This window comes from Hyaena hyaena, unplaced genomic scaffold, assembly GCF_003009895.1.
Source record: "Hyaena hyaena isolate Hyena2069 unplaced genomic scaffold, ASM300989v1 scaffold_3, whole genome shotgun sequence".
Classification (NCBI taxonomy): Eukaryota; Metazoa; Chordata; class Mammalia; order Carnivora; family Hyaenidae; genus Hyaena; species Hyaena hyaena.
The window spans coordinates 6,819,298-6,841,231 of NW_024080635.1; the positions used below are offsets into that span (position 1 = coordinate 6,819,298).

The window sequence follows — 21,934 nt, forward strand, 5'->3', positions numbered from 1 at the left end:
GTGAGCCACCCAGGCGCTCCTATGTGGCCACTTTTTAGAAGAGGTAACTGAGGCTCCCAGAGGTGAAGTGGCTACACTTTGTAAAGTCATGTAGTGGGTTTCTGGTGCCGCTGTCATTGACATCTATTACACACTTGCTATGTGCTAAGGATGGTGTACAAGCTGGCTTGTAATTTATTTAATTCTGTAGTAATTGAGACCATGAGGTATTGACAACAGGGATAGACAAATAGATAACTGGAACTTATAGAACTTATTAATTAAATGGTTGAATTCTCCCATGTTCTTACTATTTGTTTTGTGTCAGTTACTAAGAGAGGTGTGTTAGTATAGCCCATGATGGGATGGTAGATTTGTCCATTTCTCTCTGTAGCATTTTGAAGCTACGTTTTTAGATGCATATTAGTCTAGAAATGTTCTCTTTCTCTGTCTCTCTGGTGAACTGAATTTTATCATTATATAATGACTGTTCTTATCTCTAGTGATGGTTTTTGCCGTAATATTGCTATTTAATTAAGAAAAACTTTTTGCCTAGTACTTCTCTTCCCCAGCTTTGCCAATCTGTGTTCTAATATTTTAGATCTGCCTTTTGTAAGCAGACCATCATTGGATTTTGCTCTTTTATTTGGTCTGGCATCCTTTATCTCTGAACTCATTCACTGAGATTCATATATTTTTATTTATTTTTCTCATCTTATAATGGGAATTGTGTTTTTGTACTTCACCCTCTCTATTTTTCTTAAACATTTTTGGGACCAACCCCCAACCGCCTGTCTCTGTTCATTTGGAAATTATAGGTTCTGTGTCTTTCAATTGTTTTTCAATTGTTACATTGGCCACTCTAACCTAATAATTAGTCTGTTTGCTGAGTTTTCAGTTTCAATTAGCATATTTTTTATTCTCAGAAATTGTATTTGGTTCTTTTTCACATTTACTAGTGCTCACATAATATCAAGTTTCTCTTTCCTGTTTTGAACATACCAAGGTTATTTTATATTGTGTGTCTGATGCTTCCAGTATCTTTGAAGGTCTGTTTCAGTCATCTCTCAATTCTACATGTTCTCCCTCGTGGTGCCCTGTTACCTTGTGTGTTTGGTTATTTTTCACTGTGAGCTGCTTGTGTTGCCTAGGAATACAGTTTCCTACAAATTTGTAGGAATTATTTCAGGCCTGTATTGACACTGAGTTCCTTCAAAGACAATATGCATTTATTTCTGTTAATAATGTGCTGGTACTACCAACTCACAACACTTTAAAATCTTTGTTCAAGGATTTTAGGATTACATAAGTTATGTGATTTGATTTCAGATTTCAGTAAGGGGCTGGCTTGCAAGTTATGAATTCTTTTTTCTTTCTTTTCTTAAGAGAGAGAAAGAGAGCTTGTGTGCAGGAGAGGCAGAGGCAGAAAGAGAGAACCTTAAGCAGACTCCATGCCCAGTGCAAAGCCCAATGCAGGACTCGATTCCACGTCCATGAGATCATGACCTGAGCTATCAAGAGTCGGAAGCTTAACTGACTGAGCCACTCAGGTGCCCTGCAAATTATGAATTAAAAAATTTTTTAGGGGGCGCCTGGGTGGCTTAGTTGGTTAAGCGTCCGACTTTCGCTTAGGTCATGATCTCACAGTTCGTGGGTTCGAGCCCCGCGTCGGGCTCTGTGCTGACTGCCAGCTCAGAGCCTGGAGCCTGTTTCAGTCTGTGACTCCCTCTCTCTCTGACCCTCCCCTGCTCACACTGTCTCTCTCTCTGTCTCCTAGAAATAAATAAAACATTAAAAATATATAAAAAAAATTTTTTTTTAATGTTTATTTTTTATTAAAAATTTGTTTTTAATGTTTTATTTATTTCTGAGAGAGACACCGTGAGCAGGGGAGGGTCAGAGAGGGAGACCAGAATCTGAAACAGGCTCCAAGCTCTGAGCTAGCTGTGAGCACAGAGCCCGACGCAGGGCTCGAACCAAACTGTGAGATCATGACCTGAGCCAAAGCCGGATGCCTAACCGACTGAGCCACCCAGGCATCCCCTAAATGTTTATTTTTGAGACACAGAGGGAGACAGAGCATGAGTGGGGGAGGAACAGAGAGAGAGGGAGACACAGAATCCGAAACAGGCTCCAAGCTCTGAGCTGTCAGCACAAAGCCTGATGTGGGGCTCAAACTTATGAACCATGAGGTCATGATCTGAGCCAAAGTTGGTCGCTTAACCGACTGAGCCACCCAGGCGCCCCCTGAAAATGAATTCTTAAAGGAAATTTTATTTTCCCCTTTTCCCAAGGCCAGAGGTGATATAGGGAAGTTTTAACTCTCCTCCCTTCTGGATGCCAGTGTTTGCTTCATATTGCCCCTTGCCCTGTGGTTATAACCCTTTGGGGTCTCCTACAATCCCACCTTGGAGAGGTCCTGGGATTTATCCGTCTCCTAGATGTCCTATGCAGACAAGGAAGGAGGATGATACAGTGTCCACCAGTTGGCAGACACTCTGAAGGTTAAAAACAATTTGAAAATTTACTTTCCTCTCCACAGTTCCTGGTTTCACTTCCTTCTGGGGCTTGGCATACTCCTCATTTCATGGCAGCTCAGCAGCATAGTAAAAAAGAATTAAAAAAAAAAATCTCCTTTACACAACATTTTAATTTTTTTCATCAGGAGGGTCACGTGGGCCTCTAATTCACTGTATTGTTGGAAAAACTTTGAAACATGGATTTCTTTACCGTAGCTCATATTTGTTTTATGACATTTTTATTTATTTTAATGTTATGAGTTTTATATAGTATGACTGTGAATATTATTATTTATCATGATAATATGTCATTTAATTTTCACAACTAACCTAGAGGGATAGGTATCACCATTTTATTTTATTATATTATTTTCAGTGTAGTGAAGATATGGTGCTATATTAGTTTCAGCTGTACAAAACAGTGATTCAATAATTCCATGTTTATTCAGGGGAGAGGCAGGTATTATTATCTCCATTTTACAGATAAAGAAACATAGGCTCTGAATTTTACCCAGGGTCACACCAAATATATGTCTGAACAGGGACTTAAGCCATTGGTATTCACCCTCCAAAAGTTCTTAACCTTTGGAAGACCCCCTTATGAATCCTATGAAAGCTCTAGGTCTTCTTCCCAGAAACATGTACATTGATACAAATACACTAAAATTGCATGGGGTTCGAGGGATGCCTGGATGGCTCAGTCTGTTAAGTGTCTGACTCTTGATCTCAGCTCAGGTCATGATCTCAGGGTTCGTGGGATCAAGCCCTGTGTCAGGCTCTGCACTGGCTGTCTTCTTCAGATTCTCTCTCTCTCTGCCCTTCCCCTGCTCAAACACTCTCTCAAAATAAATAAATAAAACATTAAAAAGAATAAAATTGCAGGGGGTTCAAGAGCCTATGAAATCCATCTATGGATCCTGCATGAAGAACCTGTGCATTTTTTTTTTTTTTAATTTTTACTTTTTTTTTTTTTTTTGAGAGACAGAGAGAGCACAAGTAGGGAAAGGGTAGAGAGAGAGGGAGACACAGAATCTGAAGAAGGTTCCAGGCTCTGAGCTGTCAGCACAGAGCCCTATGAGGGCTCAAACTCACCAACCATGAGATCATGACCTGGGCCAAAGTCAGAAGCTTAACCGACTGAGCCACCCGCTCTGAGTCTGTGCAGGTTTTAATGCCGAGAGCAAATGTTAGAACAAAAAGACACAATTGTGTTTTAGCTTACAAATTTGTTTTCCTCTGCCTGTCTCTGAAGACCTTTCATAATCTGATCACAGTGTATTCAGCCACTCTCTTTTTCCTGACATACATTCCCCGAAATTGTTCTTCTGGGCATCTGCGTGGTTTCTCCTCAGTTCGTGGCTTGCCGCTGGGCCGTGAGAAGCAGGTACTACTCATGGGCACTCATGGCCTAGGCTCAGAGCCTGAGAGAACTGTAGACCTTGGGCAGGTTGTCCACCCTCTCTGGGCCTCTGTTCCTGTACCTGTAAAATGGTGAAGAACAGTAGGCACTTTGCAGGGTTGTGGGGATTCTATGAGTCAGTGCGTGTAAAACAAGTAAAGTAGTGCCTGGCCCATAAAACTGCAGGTATGTTTTAGCTGTTGCTATGATTCTCCCCTCTGTAGTGGGTCGTCATTAGTCCCCTACAGCTCATCTATCAACTGGGAGGTGATTCTTGTAAATAAAATTGTTTTATTATCATTTTTTAATTTATTTAAAAAAATATTATCTATTTATTTTGAGAGAGAGAGAGAGAGATGGAGAACACAAGCAGGGGAAGGGGCAGAGAGAGAGGGAGAGAGAATCCCAAGCAGGCTCCGCGTTGTTACTGAAAGCCTGACGTGGGGCTTGATCCCACAAACTGTGAGATCCTGACCTGAGTCGAAATCAAGAGTCGGACGCCCAACCGACTGAACCACCCAGTCATCTCTATTATTTTTTTAAACCAGATATTGTCACTTTTTTTGTTGAATTTCAAGGTTTTACTGAGATTCCCATTAGTTAACATACATAAATAAGAGAATTTTAAAAAGTACTGACCAGGGGTGCCTGGATGGCTCAGTTGGTTGGACGCTGACTCTTGATTTTGGCTCAGGTTATAATCTCACAGTTGGTGGCATCCAGCCCAGGATCAGGCTCTGCACTGACAGCTTGGAGCCTGCTTGGGATTCTCTGCCTCCCTCTCTCTGTGCCCCTCCCCAACTCACGCTCTCTCCCCCTGTCTCTCTCAAGATACATAAATAAACTTTAAAAAAAAAAGTACCTAACACAGTGCCTGGCACACAGTAGGGCTAATTTTCTTGAATGGCAGTTTTCCCGTTGCCATTTAGGAGGGCAAAAGCGCTTTCTCTACAGGGGCCTGGGCTTCATTTGTCCCAGGGGAGATAAGTGCTCTGCGTTTCCAGTCTCAACGGCAACAAAATGGCTCAAAATGTTGAAAGAGGATCAAGCAACCCTACCACCTCAGCAAAGGTAGTAACTATCTCCTGAGACTGAAGGGATGGCCTGGTGGCTGATTCTGTGAGAATTAAGCTCCCACGGCAGCAAGATTTCTGACTGGATGGAATGTGACTAAGGCCCCAGTGTTTGAATAGGGCTGGACCATGGGGATTTGGTCAACAAGCGTCTTAGTGGACAGCGTGAGGACCAGAGGCCTTTCTCCAAGTCTTAGGGAGGATTCTGGAGAAGTTCCCTCTAATCATGGCTGTTTGAGAAGGATGAAGAAAGGTGATGTTTCTTATCTCTTGGTGTCTTTGAGGAAATTTACAGCGATATGAGGACTGGACGTAGGCTGAGGGGTGGGCCCAGGTAAACATGAAATTTATCCTTAAAGAACGTTTTCTTCTCCACAGCCCATTGTAGCCCACACGCACCGACATTCCTCTGGGAAAGACTAGAAGAACCACTGCTATTGATATGATTAGAACAGAGGGGTCGAGGGTCCACCAGATCACATCAACTTCAGGAAGTCCTGTCTGCTAAACTGGAAAATGCAGGGCCCAAGACAGGCCTCTGGAGCAGGTCCATTCGTTTGTCAGCCAGCTGGAGAAGGACCAGAGCCTCTGCAGACAGCGTAGTGTTCTGACGTGTAGACGGAGACAAGAATGGTTGCCAGCCAGTCAACTCCAGCCTGCCCTGGGCTCGTCTGAGACTTAGTTTTCCAATCTCTTCCGTGTCCGTTCGTTTCCTTTCAATATCCGCTCCATTTACCCTGCACCTAAAGTTCTCATGCAATGATTCCTTACATGACTAAAATAGTGGTTCTTAGTCTTTTGGACCTCTGTAAGAATTTGTTAAGGGGCGGCGCCTGGGCGGCTCAAGTCAGTTAAACGTTTGACTCTTGATTTCGGCTCAGGTCGTGATCTCATGGTTCGTGAATTCGAGCTCCGAGTGGGGCTCTGTGCTGACAGCGTGGACCTTGCTTGGGATTTCTCTCTCTTTCTCTCTCTGCCCCTCTTCGGCTTGCTCGGACTCTCTTAAAAATAAATAAACATAAAAAAGAAGAATTTGCTGAAAGTTATGAACTGTCCCGATGGAAAAATGCATACTCACGTAAAATTTTGCTTATATTTCTAGTGGGTCCACTGACAATCCGGATTCCTTTGTTGGATTCCTGCTTCAGAAGCCCCACCTTTGAGTAACAGACCTGATTGTGATTTAATGCATTACCTCTTTTATTTCTCAGAAACACAGCTACTGTTCTACTATGAGGTAGACAGTCAGGGAGTGAGGGTAGGGACTGAGTTTGGGGTGGGGTGCTGACATGGGTCTGTGCTGTTGGTTGTTAGGAGGTAAGCGAATCTGAAAAACACTATGACTTATTCTGCCTGTTCCACAGTCTCAGCAGTACTGTTTCAATTGCACTATTTTAACCTGTTTTCACATTAGAATCACTAATACTTAAAAAAAATTAATGTGCATGTCCTACTCACTGAAATTCTCATTTTATTAACATGAAATGGATCCTAGATATCAGTTTTTTAAAAATTTAAATGGCTTTATTGAAGTATTGATTTAAAATAAAATGCATAAATTTAAGTAGTTTGGTGAATTCTATGTATGAAACCCATGAACATACCCATCATCCCCCAAGTTTCCCCTGAAATTACAGGCAAACATTTTCCTGAGGAGAGGAGATAACGCCTTCATCATATTATCCCAAAGGGGAGAAGAATCAAAACTACAACTGAAGACTGGCTCATTGGGAATCCATTCATTCATTCAACACAGTGTCAAAGTCAGAACCCAATTAACAACAATGGTGACCATTGGAGAACTTAATGTATCAGGTACTAGGGCAGGCACTTTATGTGTATTAGCTCTGACCTGTACAAAAATTCTGAAATGTAAATACATCATGTCAATTTTACAGCCAAGGGAACTAAGGCTCAGAATGAAGTGACTTGCTTAATGCCACATGTTAATTATGTAGGTATTTGCAAAAGCTAGTGTTCAATAGGCTGTCTGCTACAGCGCACCTCTAGGCCATGATGCCTTCAGTAATACCCAGTTACCTAACTTCTGCTCAGAACAAGTTAAGCTTGAAATACCAGGGCTGAACAGGAAATGAAAGCATGAAGTCAAAGACATTTTTTTTTAAAAACAATTCCCTTCTAACCAATGAGAAATCATTACAAAAGAGAAAGTTCTACCTTTAAAAGACGCTAGACAGCACAGTGCCCTCAAGAGGTGTGGCTGTAGGTTTTCTCAAGTAGGAGTTGTTATCTAACCACAAACCAACTGTCTGTCATTACGCTGCATTTTAGGAGACACCTATGATTGGTTGACTAAGAGAGCAACATTTGAATTTAAAGACCAAAACAACCAGGGGTCATTTTCAGTGAGAAAGATAATGCTTTGTTATTAGAGAAACCTCCAGCTGGTGTCCGAGATTAGGCATTAAAACCCTTACCCTTACCTCAGGAACGGGTGTACTACTATTAATTTCCTCAGCCTGTATTTTAAGGAAAAGCCACTGAAAAGATGTAAAAAACACGTGAAGTCTCTTTGTAAACTGCAAGGGTTTACAAAAAAGCTAGTAAATACAAATATGTAGAGCTTAAGATTTAAGTTAAAAAATTAATCTCTAAATCAAAAGCAAAATTTGCCCATGTACAAAGGCTATGCCAGGAGAAGGTGGCAGATTCAGACGCAGCCACGATTCCTGATGCCTGTTTTCCTACTTGTCGCTGGATGGCCTGTAGTGTTAATGTTTTCTGCCTCCAGTTTTTCCCTCTGCTGGTCTACTGGGCTACTAAGTGCACCGTATCCTCAGTACTTTGTTTATTCTGGAGAAGACACACACAATAAAACCTATAAAAGAAAAAAGGCGGGCCAGATGACTTTAAAGAAAGGAAACCATGATTTCAAGTTATAGACTGAAAAATTACTTCCTCCTGGTACGTTAACTGTACTTCATTCTGAGTCTGGGGATGCATCCTCAGCTTAAGGAGATCGAAGGGTAAATGAAAAAAAATCATTTATTTCAGGCAGTATTTCTTCTGACAAATACGGCAAGATAGTAAGCATTAAAATTTGAGAGAACTTGAAATGCTGAAAGCAATTCCTATAATCCAATAATCTTTTCCTCAGTAATAGCTTCTATTACAGAAAGTTTCACTTAATAGATAAGGCTGAAAATGACATTGTTTCAAATTCCATAGCCTCTATTTTATGTTCATGAAGTAAAGCACTACAGAACTATACAGAGCCATCAAATCAGCAATATAGAATTTTCAGTTTTTTGTTGAAACTCACTTTATTTAAAAAAAAACAGTCATGAACAATAAATTACAATCATTTCCCCTTTTATAAATTCTTCATAAAATATATTTGACAATTTTAAAAGAAAATTTCAAAAGTTGCTTTCATTTTTGAAGTGCTGATGACTTTTTTTTTTTTTTTTGACCATTTTGTCATGCTGGTGAATTATTTTGTAGCTGCTACAATAGTTTGATTGATAAACATTTTACAGTTAAAAACAACAACAACAACAAAGAGGAAAGAACAGACCAGCAGAAAGAACTATTCAGTGTGCTATTTATCTGACACTTAACACTTACTTCATCATAATGACAAAGTATCCCTTAGCACCAAAAATCTACAGGAACCCCATCTTTCTAAGTGACAACTAGTGCAAAAGAACATTCTAGGAACTAACTGTACAACCCCATATTTTAACTGGCCACAGCTGCCTATGAGCTTATTTGAAATATTTGGTCTTTTTTCAATTAAGACAAATTTCATAAAACACTATAAACCATGGCAAGAGACTCTGAGGAATAATTGTTTATTGAGTACCTATTATGGGCAAGGCACTGTGCACAAATTCTTGCTTTCGTTTTCCTCTAGCAAATATCCAGGGATTTCCAAGTATCGCTAACCTTTTATTTCTCACTCCTGGCTGGAAAAGGCTTTTGGCTATATGCCATTTTTAAACTGTCATTTTATCAACCGACCCTTAGTGCTGAGCTCACAGTAGGTACTTAATAAATACCTCCTGACCAAAAGAACAAATAAAGACAAAGAAGTTACTATCATTTTGCTTGGTATCATAGGCTATTTTAGAATATAAGGACTTGAGAAAATTCCAGAAGAAACCTCCTGATCACCTCATACCTTTGCCACCAATGAAGTGCATTCCACTTCACAGTGGAATCTTTCAAAATAAATAATTATTAGCTATTTTAAATGAAGCAAGACCAAAAACGAGGTCCTTCGGGACCATGACTCCCAGTGCATGGGTAGCTGCAGAGCACCTGCAGCACGGGCATGCCATCACCTGAATCATCATGAATGTCTGCTGAAGGGCCACCCCACTGAGGCGATACTAGACTACTTTTTACTTGCAATAACCCAATCCCCTTGGCCAGATCTGTCACAGTAACGTGGTGATCCAGAGGGTCAATGATCATGAGGTTCCGGTGTATTTCCACCTCTACTTTCCAAAAAGTTTTTTGTATTTATTGGCTTGAAAATGATGTTAAAAGTATATGATTTTTTTTTTACTTTAAAAGGTTTATTAAAAAAAATAAAAGGCTTTATTTCAACAAAGCCTTTCAGTCCAAATATTAAACTTCCAGATCAAGTACCACATAGTTCAGAAATTTTACATATTCTAATTTTTTGTGCTTCTTCACCTTCTCTAGTCCCCAAATACATTTGAAATAAGGAAAAAATTATAATAGCAAAATTCTAAGAGTTGTGGAAGCTCAAAAAAGCTGAGGAGACACATTGGGTGCCAACTATGCTTCAATTAAAAAAAAAACCCTCAGAAAAACAAAAGCTGAGGAGACTATGCAAACTATTAATGATTTCAGTACTCTAATACTTTTTTTTTTTTTTTTTTTTACTTTGACCAAAGATTCTAGTGCTTTATAAAGACTAACCCAGATACAATGGTCTTAAAGTCTCTCTAACCTTAAAGGCTAATATTCTGTTTAGGAAAACTTTCCTTAGATTTTAATTATCTGCATGTATAGGAAAACAAACTGGAGACAATCATACAGGGTTAAAAATCAAACTAACTTCAAGAGAGTAACAGTCTATTGGTTTTTTACATAGACCATACCAAGTGATTGTATAAAATCAGTAACGTTTCTACTTGAAAGATATAATTGATGCCACAATATTTTACCCATTTGTCACACTGTATAGGTATCATCTCCCACTTTAGAAAAAGGTGATCAACATTTAACACAACCATACCACTATCATTACTGTGTTAAATTAGACCAGAGAAAATAGCATTAGTGCCAAAATGAAAGGAATTCCAGTGATTAAACAAGAGACCATATCAGGGCAGACGATGTGAGGGTAGATTTCTTTTGATTTCTTCAACTTTATGCTGAGGCTTAGACGAAGTCTTGAAATCAAAAATTAATATATCAAGTAGGACAGTTCATATATAGCAAAGTTTTCAGAAACAGAGGAATCCTGTGTTCAGATTTATATCAGATTGCAGATGCTCAAGTGCAGACATGTTCCAGTGCAGTGGCTTAATTGGTTAATTGAATGCTTGGTTACTTAAAGAAGGTGACTGAATCAGGGTCCTTGCCAACCTGCTCCCACATGATTGCATGGCTAATTCAACTCCTGCAGCTATAGGGCACTGGAGAGCTCAAACATACTTCAGCAGCTTTGGATCACTTAATTTTATGTTTAATCAGGTAATTTTAGACCCTCCAAAATGATGCCTTAAAAAAAAGCTGTATAATATTACAAAAATAAAAAATGTAGTATGATTCCATTACAGGGTAGGAAGATGAGGGAAGGTTCTTTTATTTTTGATCACTGATTTCACCAGCAAATCTCAAAAACCCAAACCTACATCAAATAATTTAAACAGAAGTGGCATTTTCTTCATATGGAATGCAAAATGCACACATTCACATACTTACATATACATAAATATATACATATATGTTTCCTTTACAAAGCTTCAAAGGTTGCATTACCAGCATGCAAACCTCTTCTTCCACGGAAATTCCTAATACTGACGAGGAATGTCTAAAATACTTAGACTTATTTCCAGAAAACTGGACTTTCTTCTCTTCTTGGCTCTTAAGAATTTTCCTGCCAAACTTCCAATGATCATTTTAAAAAATGTACACCCACATTGGTAATACACATTTAAAACATACTAACAAAATGGCCAGCTTGGACTTAAGAAAAACGAGGAAAAAAAACACCCCACAATAAAACCTAAACCCTTTGAAGGTGGAGTTTAGCTTTTTATATTCTTTTTCAGCCACATTATGTTGTTGCATCACTGTGAAAACACAAGCAGCATACCATCCAAGATATTTGCAAACAATATGTGTGTCACGTTTCCCAGCTGCTATCTTTAAATGCAATTTGTACTAATCTGAGTTCTAGTTCAAAAGCATCTGGACGATCCTGAGGGTTTGCAGCCAGCATTTCCTTAATCAGTTGTTTCATTCGCCCATTCATAGATTTTTTCTTCACAGGAATGAGAAGTTCCATTTTGGGATTTTCCAGAAGCGCCTCTCCAACAGGCACAATCTCAGTTCCTTGTTTTACATAACTCCCTAAGAGTTCCTTCTTTGTCTCTGTGTCTATGAACGTGATCCTTTCCAGCATTGCCCAGATGATAATCCCCAGAGCGAAGATGTCAGCTTTTGCTGTGTAATGACCCTCCCACACTTCAGGTGCCATGTAGAAATCTGTTCCACAAGCTGTGGAAAGGAAACACTTGTTTACACTGACAGGTTCTTCTGGGTTCTGCCCAGAGGCTGAACAAACTTTACTGAGACCAAAATCGGCCACTTTCAGTGTGGGTTCCAAGTCACTGGTATCCAACCTGCTTTGAGAAATCAGGATGTTATCAGGCTTAAGATCTCGGTGGATGATCTGGTTTTTATGCAAGAAAGCCAGAGCACTGCTCAGCTGAAGCATAAAGCTGGTGTTAGTTTTACGATTGGGTTTCCTGGACAACAGATACTCATTCATATCTCCGCCGTCACAAAAATCCATCACAAACCACAAGTAATAGGCGCTTCTGGGATCAAAGGCAATTTCTCCTTTTAATGAAGTCTCTACAAGCTAGAAGAGGAGAAAAAAACAAACAAACCAGATTACAATCATCTGCACAGTGTATAAAATTTAGCAATAGGGGCACCTGGGTGGCTCAGTCAGTTAAGTGTTCAACTCAGGTTATGATCTCACAGTTTGTGGGTTCGGGCACTGTGTCGGACTTTATGCTGACAGCTTGGAGCCTGGAGCCTGCTTTGGATTCTGTGTCCGCCCCCTCTCTGCCCTTCCTCACTCACCCTCTGTCTCTCTCAAAAATAAATTAAAAACATTAAAAAAAATTAAAATTCAGCCAGAGAAAATAAGTAACTGGTTAAGTGAGAATCCCAATTTTAAGTGGAAACTCCATGAATGTTTTATTTGGTCAATGCTTTTATATGTGTATTTTACTTTAAACTTTAGTACTTCAAACTGTCATTTTGCCCTTAATGAATACACACCAAATCTCTAGGTCAAGAGGTAAAAATTTATTTAAAAATAAAATAGCTTTAGGGTGCCTAACTGACTTAGTTGGTAGAGCATGGGACTCCTAATCTCAGGGTCATGAGTTCAAGCTCCACACTGGGCATAGAATTTACAACCAATCAATCACTAGCTTTATTTTGAAAAGTGTCTACTGGCTATACATTTACTGCGTGTTAATGGGGCTGAACTCTACCAACCTAGCTATCAGCTTCATGAAAAAGTCAAAGTCTCAGCAGCTAGATCTGGGAGATTGCCAGCTGGATATCAACATTCATTAGGAATTTCTATTCAGTTAAACAGCCTGAAATAGGTTTCTTGTTCATTGGACATAAACTATCAACATAATCTATGAAATTAAGAGAAAAATGATCAAGGAATGCTAGTTGTTACAGAAATAAAGCCTTCCTGTAGTCACTGATAAAAATAAAGACCGACATTATTGCTTCATAAACTTCTACAGGCAGAATGCAAATAACCTGGCAATCTGTATCACTGGATGACTTCTAAAACCAATTTATAAAAAAATTTACATTTTGAAATAAAAATTCAAGTCTGAGTTTGTAGATTTCTTTTATACAAGCTGAAAACCTAGAAGAAATTATGATTTCATTTGTTATCATTATCTATAACTCTTGTTAACTGAAATTTAAGAATATTAATTACTTCACTGAATATGAATTACCATTCTAAAATATAGATATAGTGCTTTGAAAGCATTTGTCCCATGGTGTCCTTTTCAGACCTACTGAAGAGAAGTTCAGTAGGAAGATGAAGGATTGTTAAAGACTGAATGAACTAATTTTATATTTAAGTCCACTTCCTCTTGTCATTTTGGAAGGCAGGAGCAAAGAACACCTTTTCATGCCATCTCCCCCAATGGCAAACAGCTGTAATTGCAATGGTCTGCAGAAGTCTTTGGCATGCATTTTCTTTGTTGCATGTGTTTGCCAGTGCGCCAGAATAGTCTAGAAAGGTACAGATCACACAATTATTTACCAGGTGCGCTGTTACTAAATATGCTGTGATTAAAGACCAGTGCCATCACTCCTTCATTTCCTCTCTTCTGTCTTTACTCTCAAAAGCAAAGTTCCTAAATAGCTTTGAGCAATGCAGAGTCCTAGCATTCAAAGAATGGTTTAGAGTAAGGCCAGATAAGTAAATATTTTAGGCTTGACAAGTCACATAAGGTCTATGTTTTGTATTCTTTGTAATTTTCTTTTTTTTAAATCTTGAACAACTCTTTACAAATGTAAAAACTGGGGGCACCTGGGTGGCTCTGACTTTGGCTCGGGCCATGATCTGAGTTTGTGAGTTCAAGCCCTGCACCGGGCTCTCTGTTGTCATCTAGGAGGTTCTTTGTCCCCCACTCACTCTGCCCCTCCCCAGCACACTTTCTTTCAAAAATAAACAAACATTAAAGAAAAAAAACAAACCCTCTAAAAACTAGGTGTGCCTGGTAGCTCTGTCCATTAAGTGCCTGACTTGATTTTAGCTCAGATCAAGATCTCACAGGTTCTTGGATTGAGACCCACACAAGGCTCTATGCTGGCAGAGCAAAGCCTGCTTCAGATTCTGTCTCCCTATCTCTCTGCCCCTCCCCTGCTCACACTCTGTCTCTCTCTCAAAGTGAATAAACAAACTTAAAAAAATAAAAAAGTAAAAACTATTTTTAGCATCTGGGCCATATAAAAACTAGCTGAGGGCTGTAGTTTGAGGGTCACTGGTTGAGAGCTTTAGAAGTAGAGCCCAATCTGCTTCTTTCCACATGTAGAGGATGTCATCAGCCATAGGCTCTCTTGCCTAAAGTCCTTCAGTAGCTTCCCTGTTCTCTTAGAATACGATCTAAGCTCTTTAACATGGGCTACTGGATCCTCTAACCTTAATCTTTCTAGTCTCATCTACAGCAACTCTCCCAGTATACTATAGCTTTATTATCTTCTCTTACTTCTTAGAATGCCTTGTACTTTTTGCTCTAAGACATTTGCATGTACAGTTCTTTCTGCCTATAACGTTTTCTCACTCACTCACCTGGCTAACTCCTCTTCAGCTTTCAAGTTTCCACTGTTTCACTTGAACAAGTTCCTGTGTGTATGTATGAATATTTATATGAGAGAGAAAGAGAGTGGGGGAGGGGCAGAGAGAGAAGGCACACGAGAGAATCCCAAGCAGACTCCACACTGTCAGTGCAAAGCCTGACGTGGGACTCGAACCACAAACCAGGAGATATGACCTAAGTTGAAGTCAGAGTCTTAACCAACTGAACCACCCAGGTGCCCCTCAGTTGAAATAGTTCACAATTCCTGAACCCCAGGATTATGTCAGGTTCCCTATCTTATGCTTCTATATCATCTTGTACCTCTTATTCATGACACTTATTATAAATTATACAGACTGGCCACTAAGTTCCTATGTTGAGACTATATCCTCTGTTAATTATTTGTTTTACATTTTCTTCTAGGTAAGGTTTTTAGCTATTAGGAACTTGCTTAATCATTCAAAACAAGGAAAATACCTAGAAAAACACAGAGAAAAATAAAAATTCATGTAGAAAATGGAGAAGGCCATGGATAGGGTCTCTGTAGTCACATTATAGATTTAATTGTTTTTACTAGATGTAAATTTAGAAAAGATATTTGCCAAATGTGTTGATCAATGTCTGGTTAACTACAGAATAGACAATTTTAACAATGCTACCTACTACTGAGTACTTCCTATGTGCCAAATATTATACCTGTATCATCTCTAATTGTGACAACTCCCACGGAGGGTAAAAATTATTATTCCAATTTTACGTCTAAAGATATAGATGCTAGTTACATGGGTTATTTAGCCAAGGTCATACAGCTAGCAAAAGTGCTACAAGTCAAACACAGGTCTATCAGGCTTTCAGAGATGCAAGAAAGTACTAAATAAAAAGGTGTTTTAGATAAGAAAAACTCACCGAATTGAGTCTGGAAGCACTTTATCTCTTAAGCCTTGAAAGACCACCTAATGCCTAGATACTATAAAGGTTGCTTGATCTGGATCAAGCATATTATCAGCAATAAATCATTTATTTAAACGCCTCTGTATCTGTAGTCTGAGAGAGAGGATTATACATCTTGGTCTCCAAAATTCAAGGAAAAGTTCAGCAAGGTCCTATCTACTTTTAAGAGGGAATGTGGTAAGAACGTTTCTAATATTTTCCCATCAGTGCAACTTACATAATAAGCACTTTTAGAAATGTAAACAATAAATCAAATAGTGGCTAAGTAGTTGTGCTTTTTAGTCACTGTCTAAAGAGGGTTCATGGCAGAGCAGGCTAAACTGCAATATAAATTAGGTTCTCGAGATTGATACTTGTTCACCATATGATGAAACCTGCAAGTTTCTAGTTACACAGATTAATGTTTGTTTTCCTTGTTGTTCCTTGTCCAAAAGCTTTTGTTTTAAAATCAAACTTCTGTACCCTGATGGCAAATTCTGAATTTAGACATATTCATGGAAAGTTGTTTCCAAGAATGACTGGACTTAAGAAATTTTCCTCTGGCTTTTAACTACCTATGTTTTAAATATCTTTTCTCTGCACCAAGTATAGGCCTACCAGAGATTTAGATCTATGTCAGAAGCCAACCCACAAAAACACAAAAAACAGCAAATCTTTTCTGTTTTCTTCTGTTGGTGCCTTCCCCAGGTCTACAAAAAAAGTAATGTAGAGGGAAGAGTAATCTGGAAGTTAAAGGAACACAAGTTTTTGCTGTCAGGAAGTCTCCTACATTCAGTTTCCAATTCTGTCCCTTGCTAGATAGGTGACTCGAATAAACTCATTATTTATTCTAAGCCTCAGTTTCTTCATTTGTAATGATGATAATAATAGTCCCACCTTCACAGGACTGTTCAGAGAAACTGCCTTGAAAGCACTTAACACAGAACATGGAATTGAGTAGAAACCCAAATGTTAGCTATTAGCACTATTAATAACATTCAAGTGCTGTGCCACATACCTCATGAACATTAACTGGAGTTGCATGGTTGAGAAACCATGTAACACTCTAAAACAGCAGAGGCTTATGTTCAAACTAGTGATTTATAAAGAAATGCCCAATTACCTATATGGGTGTTGCTATTAATTGTGGAGTTTTACCTTTTCTTCTGTCTTTAGTTCCCCCCCCCAAAAAAAACTGATTTCAAACAAGTGAATTTATTACAGTATGATCTCAATCACTTCTCTAGCTCCTACATTGCCCCATTCCCATGCAGAATGGCAAGTATCATGGCATAACAGGTGGCTTATGTTATTTTTAGGTATTTGCATCATAGGTTTAAATAAAACCTTGTTTTAAAGCAAACATCTCCTCAGTTCTTGGCAGACCCCTATCTACTCCTAACTATATAAACACCTGCATTTAAAAGTAGAAGTTCATCTGAAGCTTTATTCCTCTTTTTGCTGAGCAACACTATGCTCAAGTCACTTCTATTTCCCATTCAACCACACATACCTGTAAATAAAGGGAAGAATTAGAGCCATGGGACATTTTTTGCACCATCCCATCTTTCTGTAAGATGCATTCCTCCAAGTGAATCACATTTGGATGTTGGCTCTTGATACTGCTTAGGGCCCAGAACTCACGCAGAGCTAGTTCAACATTCTCAGGTGCATGGCATCGAATCTTCTTCACTGCCACCCGTGCAGAGGTCTTTCTGATGACTGCTTCATACACAACACCGTAACTGCCTCGGCCTACCTCCCGTATTAGATCGTACTTTGGCTGGCTACTCACCATCTTCAAGGTCAAAGTTTCTGGAAAAATCAACAAAGTTTGCTCTGTTGAAATTACGTATACTTACTAGCTTGTATACCTTCTTACGTATGATTCAGTTATCTGTCTCACTGTTTACAGTGCTTGAAAGATAATTGCTGTAACTTGGGCAAATCTAAATATTTTAATAATAATAATAAAGCAATTAACACTTAGGTAGTACTTACCACGTATCAGGAACTGTTCCAAGCACTTTATAATATTAAATTAATTTAATCCTCACAACAATATTTTGAAGTATATACTATTGTCATTTTACAGATGAGAAAACTAAAGCATGGACAGTTTAAGCAACATGCCTAAAGTCAAACAGCTACTAACTGGTGGACCTGGGATTTGGAACCAGGTCATCTGGCTCTGACACTCCTAACTGTAACCACTACACTATAGTGCCTTTTACACAAACTGCTTCAAAATAACTACTGTTAAAAATAAATGAAAAAGTATATCGTTTTTATTTACTGATTTGGAAAAAACAAACAAAACTCCAGCTTCTCCTTAAAGTTGCCACACACAGAAAAGTTCCTTAAAATGTCAAAACAAAACCCAAAAGCCCTCACAGAAATACAAACACCTGGCTTGGGCTTAAGGGCCGAAAGTGAACCACATTACATATAGAACTGGAAATGTGTAGCTGTTTTCTTTTTTTTTTTTACGTAAACAGTCAAACTGTATATGTCCCTATTTTAATTTTATGCTATTTCCTCATTTCTTACAAAAATGGTCTTTTTAAAATAAAGCAAGCGGGGCGCCTGGGTGGCTCAGTAGGTTGAGCAGCAGATTCTTGATTTGGGCTCAGGTCATGATCACAGAATCCTAGGACTGAGCCCTGTATCTGGCTCTGCGCTGAGCATGAAATCTACTTGAGATATTCTCTCTCTCTCTCTCTCTCTGCCCCTTTCCCACTCATGCTCTCTCTCAAAATAAATTAACTTAAAAAAAATAAAGCAAGCTACTTAGAATATGGTTACCTTTCTGTTGTCGAGTTTAACAACAGCTATTTAGATCGAGGCCATTTCGGCACCAAACCCTTGTCCTGCATATGAAGGGGCTCTCTGCCAGCGATCTTTCAAATTCAACTTGAAAAACCATTTAAAGGCAGAGGCAAAGGCCCTACACAGAAATGCCAAGAGCTGTATCCAGAAAGTCGACAGCACGCCACCTCATTCTCCAAAGAATGTTAAGATTCTAATGGGCTTCGGGAACAAATCTCATTTGTAGATTGCCACGACGGGCAAGCGATCGTACAATCTTTACAGTGTCCCGTTTGGGGGAACCAGAAGCTCCGGACTCTTGGGCCTGAAACACTAGGTACAGCTACTCGAAGTCCATAGGATAGATTTCATAAAGAAAACGAAAGCTTCTGAGATTGCTTCTTCGTCCCACTTCCTCTAACTGGAACCCCCCCTCCAAATTCCCATTGCATTTCCTAGTGTCTGATTTCCTGCCACGGAAACCATGGCCCGGGTCCACAGTGGCCATTCTTCCCTGCTCTCCGTGGATCGCCCATGACTATCTGTGTCAGTGTCCCGCAGGCTGGCCCACACCCCCACATGAAAGGGCACCCCAAGGAGGAGGAGAGAGGGCGTTTATGAACTCCCTGGGTGCGAACCCGAGCGGCCGGCCGGGCTAAAGCAGCGCCCGGCCGCACACCTGCCGGGCCCGGGAAGGGCCAGCCCTGGGCAGAGGTGTCGCCCGACGCTGCGGCTCAGCGCCCCGCTCATTGGCCGAGTATCAGGCCCTCCCCCTCCCCGGCGGCGTCCAGACCAAACCCGGAGAGGATCTTCCCGAGGCCTTTCACCCGGGGGAGGCAGTCCTGCAGCTGCCCTAAGTCCTGGGGCTGGCGGCTGAGGCCCAGAGCCTGGGCAGGAGGCCAGGGGCAGAAGAGGAGGCCGCAGCTGGCGCCGGTGGCCAGAGGGGTGCGGGCCGGAGGCCTGAGGAGCGCGCGGCCTTCCCTAGGAGGACTCCACTGACAGGTCTGTGACAGCCCTCCCGGGGAGGGAGGCGCATGCAGGGCCATCGGCTCTGCAGCAGGGCCTCTGTGCCAGGCCTAAGAGCCAGATTTACCTCAGGGTAGCCGCCGCCGCTTCTCCCTCTCACGGGCTCTGCAGGCCGCCATTATCGGGCAGCTCGCGCCTCAGCCGCCGCGGCCTCCAGTCAGAGACCGGCGCGCGCCCCCGTGGTGCGCGCGGACACACCCCCTTACGCCGTGCGGCCCCGCCCCCCTCCGACTTTCCGTAGCGCCATCCGGGACGCCGAGCGCCATCCTTATTGGGCGCGCGCGCCCCGCGCTCCGCCGGCCTCCTCCCTCTCCCGTGGCTTTCAGGAGCCGGGAGTCGCCGAAGGTGTGCGCGCTCCGGAACGCACCACTAGTGCCCCTCCCCGCAGGGGTGGCCGGGTCCGGGAACGCGGAGGCCGATGCACGCCGGGACTCGGTAGCCGTCCAGCCGCAGCGGGCGCGCACGGCCCGCGGCCCCGGGGATGGTTTGCGGCAGCAGGTTCGGGCCCGGGAGTGCGCGCGCCCGCCGCGGCCTCCCGGCTCCCTCCCCGACCCCCTTCCCACCTACCGAGCTGCGGGCAGGTGTGCGGGGGTCGCTGGGGCGGAACGCCTGGTGCATCTTCTTTGGCTCCGGCCCGGGGTGTCTGCAGGACGCGGAGCTCTTCGGCGGGCCCGCGGGGAGGCGCGGCCCGAGCTGGGAGGCCTGGCGTCCGCCCCGCCGGGAGGAAGGCTGCACCTTTTGTCAGAGTCACTGAGCCATGTTTGCGGACGATGCAGTTGCCCAGGCGGCGGCGGCGCGGGACTGGGTGCGATCATCTGGGAGGACGCCGTCCCCTGCCCCGCCGGCGCGGTGGTATCTCCCTTAAAGAACCCGGCGCCTCATTGTTCCCGGGCCGCGGCCGCCGGGAGTCGGGGGCGCCCTGCCTGGCGCGGAGAGGAAGGGGAGGCGGCGCCGGCACTTGGCGTCCTGCCCGGCGGCTGCCCCCGCGTGGAGTCAGGATCCAGCCCGCGAGCGGCCACGGGCGGCGGTCCGAAGCAGCCGGGACCGGGATGGACCGCGAAGACGGCTGTACTCCTGCGGCCAGACTGACAGCAGTCCGCCAGATCCCGGCACTCAGTCGCCTGACAGCCAGCCCGGGACTGTCAGTGACTCAGAGGCTCCGACCAACCCATTATTCAGTTAGTTAACACAGATCAGTAAGCCTCCGCCAGAAACGTCCGTTCCTTCTTCGCCAATTTATTCTGCATCTACTATTTGTCAGTGAGGTGGCTGTTCCTCCTCCCAATGGGGCGTTAGCACGATGGGCAAAGCATCCCTGTCACCGCTCTCAAGGCTCAACCACTTACCTAATTTATTTTCTGTCCTCTATTTATGGACCTTCTCCGAAGAGTCTGGGACTGGTTTAGGTCTTTAAATTAGCTTTTCTAATCCTGACCAAACCCCACAAGGGCAGGCTTTCTTACTAATCCTGTTTATACAGGCGAGGAAACAGACCTCTGCCTATTTGACCAAATGGTGTGTTTTGGCGGGGTGCGTGTGCCTGCTTTGAATGCCCCCTCTCCTGATGTAACCCCCTCCCCCCAACCCCTGACCCAAACCCAACAATACCGGCTCTATAATCTGCTCAGACTTTTGTTTTAGGTGCCCCCTACCATTCTTTAGCTGTCTGCTGGGAGTATGCCAACCAAGGCTTAGTTTCTGCCCTTGGAAGTAGAGGGAGACTATAGAAGGCCTTACTACCTGTGTGGGTAATTGATCAGAATCCGAAGAGGGGTATCTCTTTTGATCAGAAGTGCCTTTTCCTTTTGTTTGTGTCAGTCAGTAAATCTAGGAATCCCTCCTCTGAAGCTGACTGCAGAACTGAGACTTGAAATCCATCCCCCTAACCCCTAAAGATAGGCGGGGAGGTGAATCTGAAGTCTGTGAGGCGAATAAACATGGAGGCTGAAGCTTAAATAATTTGGGGTGTTCTCTTTAGGAAAAAGATTACAAAATGGCTCTATGAACACATTGTTGAGGCCTTGGAAAGTGTCTCTGTAAGGCACTCAAGCTTAAGCTTCATTGGCTTCAGGGTAGATCTGCCCCGGCCTTATTAAGTTACAACGTTATCTATTTGCCCTTAGGACTTCTAGTAGACTGAGAATTCCTGGGGATGGGAACCTTATCTATGATTCATCTCCGAAGCCTCTATCTGATATGGTACCAAAACACACCTGAGGATAGTGCTGTCCTACATTGCTTGTGAAGAGGCAAAATGAGGTAACTCATTAAGAAAATTTGGTAGGGGCGCCTGAGTGGCTCAGTCCGTTGGGCATCTGACTTCAGCTCAGGTCATGATCTCACTGCTTCTGGGTTCGAGTCCTGCATAGGGCTCTGTGCTGATGGCTCAGAGCCTGGAGCCTGCTTTGGATTCTGTGTCTCCCTCTTTCTACCCCTCCCCCACCTGGACTCTCTCAAAAATGAATAAATGTTAAAAAATTTAGAAAAAAAAATTGGCAACACAGAGCCACTCTGCATATATATTTACTATTTCACCCAGCAATCTTAAGTCAAACCCTAAACTTCTTGGAATCAATCCTAGTGATATATTGGCAAAAATACGAAAAGCTGTGTGCACAAGGC

At 42.1% G+C, this 21,934-nt stretch overlaps 1 protein-coding gene across 2 annotated transcripts; it reads right to left on the bottom strand.

The window, feature by feature from the left end:
• Positions 1-8,387: 8,387 nt before the first annotated feature.
• On the bottom strand, positions 8,388-19,942 carry PDIK1L (PDLIM1 interacting kinase 1 like). 2 transcript variants are annotated; one of them, XM_039232373.1, is made up of 3 exons: positions 19,880-19,942; positions 16,992-17,293; positions 8,388-12,060 (listed from the first exon to the last, which is right to left on the bottom strand). In XM_039232373.1, exons 2-3 carry the CDS (start codon positions 17,274-17,276, stop codon positions 11,320-11,322), a joined length of 1,026 nt encoding a protein of 341 aa, XP_039088304.1. In that variant the 5' UTR covers positions 17,277-17,293; positions 19,880-19,942; the 3' UTR covers positions 8,388-11,319. The 2 variants fall into 2 exon arrangements, with proteins under 2 accessions (XP_039088304.1, XP_039088300.1); XM_039232369.1 differs by lacking the exon at positions 19,880-19,942 and adding an exon at positions 19,380-19,588.
• Positions 19,943-21,934: the final 1,992 nt, after the last annotated feature.